General features: G+C 52.1%; 1 protein-coding gene across 3 annotated transcripts; it reads left to right on the plus strand.

The window, feature by feature from the left end:
* The first annotated feature begins 2,017 nt into the window (after nucleotides 1–2,017).
* Nucleotides 2,018–8,944, plus strand: KLF10 (Kruppel like factor 10). 3 transcript variants are annotated; one of them, XM_045454009.1, is made up of 4 exons: nucleotides 2,018–2,553; nucleotides 5,607–5,840; nucleotides 5,946–6,858; nucleotides 7,340–8,944. In XM_045454009.1, exons 1-4 carry the CDS (start codon nucleotides 2,518–2,520, stop codon nucleotides 7,597–7,599), a joined length of 1,443 nt encoding a protein of 480 aa, XP_045309965.1. In that variant the 5' UTR covers nucleotides 2,018–2,517; the 3' UTR covers nucleotides 7,600–8,944. The 3 variants fall into 3 exon arrangements, with proteins under 3 accessions (XP_045309965.1, XP_045309966.1, XP_045309964.1); XM_045454010.1 differs by lacking the exon at nucleotides 2,018–2,553 and adding an exon at nucleotides 2,626–2,714; XM_045454008.1 differs by lacking the exon at nucleotides 2,018–2,553 and adding an exon at nucleotides 4,332–4,648.
* Nucleotides 8,945–9,323: the final 379 nt, after the last annotated feature.

Consider the following 9,323-nt stretch of genomic DNA (forward strand, 5'->3'; position numbering starts at 1 on the left):
GAGTTTGGGCACTAGAAATCAACTGGGATGGGGTTGGAGGTTGGATGGGGAGACTGCAGATTATTCAATCCAAGGGAGAGTTGATAGCAACAATTAAAGGAGAGAAATGAAAAATGAGGAAAGAGAGACGTTTCTGAGGCAAAACTTTTGCGATCTGGGACCCAACTGGATCTAGGACTTTGGGGGAGAAGGTGGAGGCTGGATGGGAGATGATGAACCTATACAGGAAGGAGCAGAAATGATTTTAGTTTTGGTAATGTTGAGTCTGAGGTGCCTGGGGAACATCTTTCTCTGAATCTCTAGGAATTGTGCCACCACCACACTGTTCCTCCTACCCCTTTTCTCTTTTCTTTCCTGTTTTGAATCACTCCCACAAGCCATGAATGCTCCCTGCTTCTCAGCGTGCTAGGGCATCACGCCAGCAGGCCCCACATTCCTGAAGAAAGGACTGGATTCAGACCTGGAGGGCTGGCTGTGGCCACCTGAGGGGGCGGATCCCTGACAGGAAGGAAGGCTGGCGTGTGGAGGGGGCGGATCCCTGACAGGAAGGAAGGCTGGCCTGCTGGTTGGGCGCCGAGGGGAGCTTCCCCTAATGCAGCAGGTGCCCTGGGCCAGCTGCTCCAACCCCTCCAGCTCAGATCAACAGGATGGGACAGCCCTGGCGGAAGGAAGCCTACAGGAAGGGACACCCCTGCAGACAGAGTGGAGGCAGGGAGTGGAAGGGAGATAGGAAGAGCTGCCTGGGCTGCTGAGCTGGCCCCCTTCCAGCTGATTAAGGAGGGGCAATGACAAGAGGCCATTCAATCCCTGGCCCTGGTCAACTGTATTATTACTACTGTTGTTGGCTACCCTGGATCTTAGATATACCAGAAGGAACTACTAGAAGATGTTCATGGATTTAACAGTTTCTAAAATAATTAATTCCCTTCTATGCTCATTCTGTGGTTATTGGGAAAGGAAGGACACTTAAATTAGCCTTTCAGTTACACGGAGAGGTGAGACAGCTTGAGGGAGGGGCCGTGATTTTTGCCACGTGTTCAGCCCGTCCAAAGGAGATAAAATCTTTGGTTCGCTTTAAGCCGGGTTATCACTGCCCAACTCTCCAACAACAGCTGCTGTGAACGGGACCAAACGGCCAAAAGAGGGCAAACTGGGAACGAAAGCAAAGTCATGGGTTCACCATCTGGAGGCCCTAGCCCGCCTCGGAGCCCTGGGGGTCGGAGGTGGGGTAGTCGGAGAGAGGAGGGCCGGTGGTGCTTTGGAGGGGCGGGTGTGTCTTTGACTAGGCGGGCTTCCCCGCACCAACCCCGCCCCGAGGCGTGCTCCGACCTGCGCTGGGTGACCCTAGGAGACCCCTCCCCACAAGCCGTTTCCCGGCAGGGCGTTTCCGGAGGCCTTGGCCCGGGGTGGTGGGGTCTACCTTTGAAACAGCTTGTAGACTGCAATTTAAACTTTACAACGAGCTCAAAACTCGATTCTCCAACCGAGCGTCGGCTCCGGAGAAGGATAAAAACTCGGGTCTACAGTCCCTCATCACCCCATTGGTCCAGTCCTCAGGGCTTCCTGCAGTCCCCACACCATTCTCCCAGCTGCCTGGAGGAAGGATGGGCGGGGCGGACGGGGCGGGTACTGCTGCCAGCGACGCAGATGGGGAGGGCGAGCCCGCGCCGGCGGCGGGGGGCGTGGGCGGGGGGCGCAGAAGCAGGTGTCGGCTCTGCGGCCGGGTTCCCCTCCCTCCTCACCCCTCCCCGCTTCGGTGCTCCCCACGGCTCAGCGAGGCAAAACCCAGTTAATGCTCGAGAAATGCAGCTCAGTCGGTCAGCGGGCTCTGCTTTCTTGCCAGACGCCTAAGGACGGCGCTTCCAAATGCAAATCTCTTGGCTCGGGCCCCTTGGCTAGCAGCCGCTGCCTCCCCCGCCCGGCTGCCCGGCGTCCCGCCCACCCCGTGGCGGGCCGAGATGGGGCCCGGAGCAGAGGGGACGGGGCGGAGCGGGCATCCCTCCCCACCTCCCACGTGGGGCCGGCCCTCCGCAGTGCCTGGGCGCGCCGCTGCCGCGCCTCCGGGTTAGGCCCCCGCCCGCGGCACCGCCCCCTAGGCCGGGGCCGAGGACCGCTGTTGAGGGGGTGGGCGAGGGATGGGAGGGTGTCACTGAGTCAGGTGGCGGCGGGAGTTCCCTCGGGCCGGGCCGAGGGAACACGCTGCCGGGGATTGTGTACACGCTCCACTGACACAAGCTTCACGCTGCCGGGCAGCCGCTGATCACGCGTGGCCCCGGGAGCCCATTGGCCGGCGCCTCACACACCTTTGCCGCTGATTGGCCGTCCTCAGGCTCCGCCCCCGCCCCCGCCCGCGGCGCGGGGCAGGCGGAGAGGCTACCTGAATGGGGAGGGGGCAGACGGCGCGGAGCGCGGCGGCGGCGGGAGCGACGTCGAGTGTCTCCGGGCGCCCGTCTGTGGCCAAGCAGCGTAGCAGCGTAGCAGCCAGTCAGCTCGTCGCCGGCAGCCAGGCAGCCAACCATGCTCAACTTCGGCGCTTCTCTCCAGCAGGCTTCGGTAAGTCACCTGGGGATGCCCCTGTCCTTCCTCTCCTTGCTGCGTCTCAGGGGCCAGCCGGGGCGCCAACCCCGAGCCCTTGACATCAGCGGCGCCCGAAGACGGGGGTGCAGTGGGGTCGTGGAGGAAAAAGGGGCTTTCTTCCTGCAAACTGGGCATTGGTGAGAGCGTGTGTGTCGCGGAGTGGGTCAGGAGAGGCGAACGGGGCTCTAGAGACGAAGGGAGAGGTGTATAATGAGGAGGGGAAAGGGCAGCCCCGCAGGGAGACTGGAGGTGGGCGAGAGGGAGGATGGCTGGAGGAGCGCGAAGAGTGAGGAGGGGGCTGCTGCCCTGGAAGCGAGGACTGGGGAAGGTGTAGCGGGGAGGGGGGGGGGACAAGGGGTCTACCCTGCACCTGGCACCCGAGAGAGATGCCGCCGTCTGGATCAGAAATGCGACCCAGGGCGGGAGGGGGCTTCTGGCGAGCATTTGAGGGGCGGGGTGTCCACTGGCGAGGCGAGGGGACTGCCCCTCTCAGGGGTCTGAGCCGAGCCTTGCAGGACAGGGGCTGCTCAGCAGACAGCCGGGTGCTGGGGGAGGGGGCGCCCGGCGTGGGCGCGGGGGAATGGCACGTGGGCCCCGGACCGCCGAGGGGAGACGAGGCGCCGGCAGGGGACTCCCCATCCCTGGCGGGAGCAAGTGGCCACCTATTGAGGGCCCCCTGGAAGGGGGGTAGGGAGCCGCCTTGGGGATGCGAGGGTGGAAAGCGGGAGCCTGCCGTGGGGCGGGGGACGTGGGCGGGGGGAGTCGGGGCCGCGAGACGCGGGGGCCGCGTGTCGAGGCGGGAGCCGCGGGCCGTGCGTCTGGAGCCGGAGCCCGTGGGGGCTGCACGTCTGGGAACCTGTGGAGACTCGGCGGGCGGAGGCCGGAGCTGCCGGAAACCGCGGGGAGGGGGCGCCGCGTCTGCGGGAAAGACGGGGTGGTCTGAGGTCCCGTGGGCGGCGTGGGCGGGAAGCGCCGAGGGCTCGGCCGGATCCCCGGGGGCTGCGGCCGGGAGGAGGGAGGGGGCTGGGTTTCCGCGGGGACACGGCTCCTCCTCCGGCAGCTGAGGCGGAGGCCGGGGGTGGGCCGGGAGCGGGTGCGCCCAGGGAGCTTCTCGTCCCCGAGTGACCCAGCCCCGGCCTCCGCCAGGGGCGGCAGAGAGGCCCAGCCCTGCTGTCGGTTCCTAAGGGAACGGCGGCTCTCCGGGAGCGGGGAGGGGCGGGCACTCCCGGAGCCGGCGCCCGCGGCCCCGCCCCTCCCCGCGGGCTGGGGCGCGCACTGCCGGGCGGTTGGCGGCGGCGCCCGCGGCCCCTCCCCCGGGCCGGCGCGAGGGCGGGGGCCCGCGGGCTCAGGAAGTAGGTGAAAGGTGACGGCGCGGCAATTCCCAGTTCACGTTTCCTGCGCCGCCCGGAGCAGCCGCCGATCACGCTTTGTTCACATGCCTCGCCCCCACCTCCCCCGCGCCCCCGCCCTTCGCGGCCCAGCCAATCCGGGCCTGGGCCGCCGGGCAGGCTGGCCAATGGCGGGGGCAGGGGCGCGGGGACGTGCGAGCGGCGAGGAATGTTCCCAGTGACTCACCCGCGAGCCTCATTGAGGTTAGGGCGGCCCCATCCGTCTGTCCCCGCCAGCGAGGATCTCCCCCGCCGTCCGCCCCCGCCCTTCGTCTGCCTCCCCCGCCCGCGCCTCCACCCGCTCTTCCCTTTCCTGCCTTGCGCCCCACTCCCTTTCCTCCCCTCCCCGCTTCTCTTCCTGCCCTTCCCAGCTCACGCTCCCCTTCCTTGCTTGCCTGCCTTTTCTCCTTTTTCTTTGCTTTGCTTTGGCGTCTTGAGGCTTTTAGACATACGTGCGCTGTCCATTGCAGCTTACATAAAGGGGCGCGCGATTATGCAATAGCGTTGTTGGTGAAATCTCCAGAGCAGTGGCTCCTTTTCTAAGGTTATCGACACGAAGGGTTTATGTATTTTTTAAAACTAGCGTCGAGAGTAGTACTTTGTAAAGAATGCTTTTCGGTATTTTTACACAATTTCTACTTCAACCAAAAGAATGGCATCACATTAATGGAAAATGGAAGGTGGTGGGTAGTACCATTTTTTTTTTATAAGTGCTGTTTAAGGAACTTTAATATGAAACATTAAACACTTGATAGAGGGAGCTGTACAAATGGCAAGCATGCACTATCATTCCTGTCATCTGGCAGTTATTTTTAAAAATTTAAAAAATGTTTGGACTGTCGCAGACTCACCAGGCAGTTTTTACAAATTCTGGGTGGAAGATTATATTTTGATTGTCCATTTTTTAGTATCGCATTAGCTGGTCATAGCTATGCATGGCAAGCCATTGTTTAAATCTAGTGAAAGGGAACACAAATACGAAGAACTTGAAGCCTAAATATGGCTTTGGGATTTTTCCACGTATTTCACTTTATCCCTCTCTACCATAGATAATCAAGCTATGAAAGGTATTTTACCTTTAAAATAACCTAATGTAGTAATTCTAAAAAGACACTGAAGATTTCTATTCTGTTGATTTTATCCTAACGTGCCAAGTGACTCAAAAGATCAGACCCATATCCACAGACCCGAGTTCTGTCCACTACACTTTGCCTTTTCCCCACTACCAGTTGTGGGGAACTGGTACCTCAAAAGTCCTCATACCTCACCTGCAGTATTGAAAAAACTTTTGCATAACCTTCCCTTAGTTATTTCATTTGATCTCAGTTGCAGATGGCTGTTCTGGGAAGAATATATTTCTAAATCAAGTTCTCTTTTTTGGATCATACATGCATTGTTATCTTTGGCCTTGGTCTCCTTAATGGTAATATGCTTCTCTTCTACCTTGCAGGGATATCAGTGTTCAACCCTAAGTATTAGAGAAAGAATGAGGAAAATTTTATTTTTAGTAGGGGTGAGAGAAAAAATTATTTCCCAAACTTGGAAATTTGTGCACTTGTAAAGGAAAAATTGTACGTTGCTTTGCGTGTTATTTGGATGACAAAAATATGGTTATAAGCATTAGATCTTTTGTTCTTAAAGGAAGAAAGGATGGAAATGATTTCTGAAAGATCGAAAGAGAGTGTGTATTCCTGGAACAAAACTGCAGAAAAGAGTGATTTTGAAGCTGTAGAAGCACTTATGTCAATGAGCTGCAGTTGGAAGTCTGATTTTAAGAAATACACTGAAAACAGACCTGTTACTCCAGTATCCGATATGTCGGAGGAAGAGAATCTACTCCCGAGTACACCTGACTTTCATACGATCCCAGCATTTGTAAGTTTTATTGTTTTTAATATGAGACTGCAGATGGTCTAATTTTTTATAATTTACATAACGAACTTAATTTCTCATGCCGATGTCTGTGTATTTCTTTTCTAGTGTTTGACTCCACCTTACAGCCCTTCTGACTTTGAACCCTCTCAAGTGTCAAATTTGATGGCATCAGCGCCATCTACCGGACACTTCAAATCATTCTCAGATCCTGCCAAGCCTCACATTGCTGCACCTTTCAAAGAGGAAGAGAAGAGCCCGGCACCTGCCCCCAAACTCCCTAAGGCTCAGGCAACAAGTGTGATCCGTCATACAGCTGACGCCCAGCTGTGTAACCACAGATCTTGCCCAGTGAAAGCAGCCAGCATCCTCAACTATCAGGACAATTCTTTTCGAAGAAGAACCCACCTGAATGTTGAGGCTGCAAGAAAAAACATACCCTGTGCAGCTGTGTCACCAAACAGATCCAAACGTGAGAGAAACACAGCGGCAGATGTTAATGAGAAAGCAAGTCCTGCACTTTATGACTTTTCTGTGCCTTCCTCAGAGACAGTCATCTGTAGACCTCAGCCTGCCCCTGTGTCCCCACAGCAGAAGTCGGTGCTGGTCTCCCCACCTGCAGTGTCAACAGGGGGAGTGCCACCTATGCCTGTCATCTGTCAGATGGTTCCCCTCCCTGCAAACAACCCTGTTGTGACAACAGTTGTTCCTAGCACTCCACCCAGTCAGCCACCAGCTGTGTGCCCACCTGTCGTGTTCATGGGCACTCAGGTGCCCAAAGGCGCTGTCATGTTTGTCGTTCCCCAGCCTGTTGTTCAGAACCCAAAGCCTCCGGTGGTGAGCCCAAATGGCACCAGACTCTCTCCCATCGCCCCCGCTCCAGGGTTTTCCCCTTCCACAGCAAAAGTCACTCCTCAGATTGACTCATCCAGGATACGAAGTCACATCTGTAGCCACCCAGGATGTGGCAAGACGTACTTTAAGAGCTCTCATCTGAAGGCCCACATGAGAACACACACAGGTACCAACCATTTCTTATTCGTGTCATTGAGATTTAGTTGAATGTTTTTTGGCCATGATCACAGGTACAAGCCAGGCATGTTAAAGAAGAACTTGCCTTATTAGCCAGTTCAGTGGGGGATATTTACAGGTTTCTCAAAGATTTCATTAAGGTGTTTGTTTTAATTTCTCAAACGATGATTCTTTGTGTGTCTGAGTAGTTAACTTTAATAAAGTATCTCTAAAGCCGATGTACCATAGTTGAAGTCAGAAAACCTTTTTGTGTTTGGCATTTATAAAGGGAAGATTCCTATAAATGTGATTGAGTGAAAGTTGGAAATATATGTAGCATTCAGTTAACAGTTGATTCATTTAGTAGCTTTTATTTTAAAGAGCATCTCTTAAGATATTTTAAAATGTATGTCTTTGGATATAATTAGATCTGCAATTTATAGTGATTTGATGAATGCATAGTGACGATGATCTGAATTTCTTTGTCTCAGGAGAAAAGCCTTTTAGCTGTAGCTGGAAAGGTTGTGAAAGGAGGTTTGCCCGTTCTGATGAACTGTCCAGACACCGGCGAACCCACACAGGTGAGAAGAAATTTGCTTGTCCCATGTGTGACCGACGGTTCATGAGGAGCGACCATTTGACCAAGCACGCCCGGCGCCATCTGTCCGCCAAGAAGCTACCAAACTGGCAGATGGAAGTGAGCAAGTTAAATGACATGGCCTTACCTCCAACCCCTGCCCCCACGCAGTGACCGCTCAGAAGGTGAGAATCCGAAGTAACTTTGGTCACAGCCAGGAGCCAGCGGTGATGTAAAAATGCTTCCACTGCAAGTCTGTGGCCCTCCGGTGCGGCGGAACGCAGAAGCCCCACAGCCTGAGGAGAAGCCTCAGCCCTGGGCTGGAGGACAAGAAGTGCTGCAGCCACAAGCAGGTCACAGAGTGGCAGGATTCATTTCTTATCACATAAGAGAGATGAGAAAGCTTTTATTCCTTTAAATATTTTTTGAAGGTTTCAGATGAGGTCAACACAGGTAGCACAGATTTTGAATTTGTGTGCACAATTTATTACTTCGTTTTCACCGTTTGTACTTGAGACCAACTTTTCAATGTGATTCTTCTAAAGCACTGGTTTCAAGAATAGAGACTGGAAATAAACATTATGGTACGGAGATGGAGATGGAAAATTGATTTGTATTACAAACTTTGGCATCTTTTCCTAGTTACCTTGTTTACTATTCCTAGTCTTTCCAGTCAATTTCGTGGATGTAGTTGTTAAATATGATCTAGAACTAGCATTTTTATACTTGCTACCATTTGGAATTAAGCAGCTTGTATATTGCTAAAGAGGGCCCAAAGATTTGGAATCCTCAGTAATTTAATTGCTTTGAAGTATAGCTATAATTTTTTTGCATTTTTGTTTTGAAAGTTTAACAGATGACTATATCTAGGCATTTTATTATGCTTTGAGCTTTAGTTTGCCTGCAGTTTCTTGTGTAGATTTGAAAATTGTATACCAATGTGTTTTCCGTAGACTCTAAGATACATTGCACTTTGTTTAGAAAAAAAAATGGAAGATAAAAATATATATTGTAAAGAAGGGATACCAAGAATTTTAGATAACTCCTTGAAAAAGATGACTTATGTCATCAGTAAAGTACCCTTATATTATGAGGATATAATGTGTGCTTTATTGAATTAGAAAGTTAGTGACCATTATTCACATGGGCAAGTGTTGTCCTGTTAATTTATAGGAGTTTTTTTGGGGGGGGGGGAGGGAAGTGGAATTAGGTGAATAGAAGTTGTTAAAACATTCACTTTTGTTAACAGTATTTCTGTTATATTCTGTTATATAGTGGATGATATATACAGTGGTAAAACAAAAGTAAATTGTTTAAAATCTACAGTGAAAAATGGCACTATATCTTTCCATTTAACATTTTTCTCTATGGGGTATTGATTTCTGACATCAAAACTTGGACCCTTGGAAAACAGGAATTTTCTTTTAATAATAAAAAAAACTTTGTGATTTACAATTTGCACAATATTTCTTTTGTTGTACTTTATATCTTGTTTACAATAAAAATTTCCTTTGGTATATTTACTTGGTTGATGGCATTTGTTGAAAACCATTCTCACTGTAAACATGACATTGGTCACTTATGAGTGTATCCAAAGACTTAGTGTCTGCATTTTTCTAAGAGCTTCATTCAAATTTAGAACTGCAGGGGTGTATCTCTACTGTGAATCAAATTAGTATACAAAGTGAGGACTGGTATCCATATATTCACTGAGATAACTTACAAGCCTGCCCAGTTCAAGAAACCAACACATTTTAATCTTGAAACATTCTTGTACATTTTGATGATTTGGGATTGAGATATAGCTCTGGCTCTCAGCAAAGCCTTAAGTAGCATTAAATTAAGGGGCATACCACGATGAATGATTACAAACAATAAGACTGCTGTGGCAAATGAAA

This window comes from Leopardus geoffroyi, chromosome C3 (genome assembly GCF_018350155.1).
Source record: "Leopardus geoffroyi isolate Oge1 chromosome C3, O.geoffroyi_Oge1_pat1.0, whole genome shotgun sequence".
NCBI classification, from domain to species: domain Eukaryota; kingdom Metazoa; phylum Chordata; class Mammalia; order Carnivora; family Felidae; genus Leopardus; species Leopardus geoffroyi.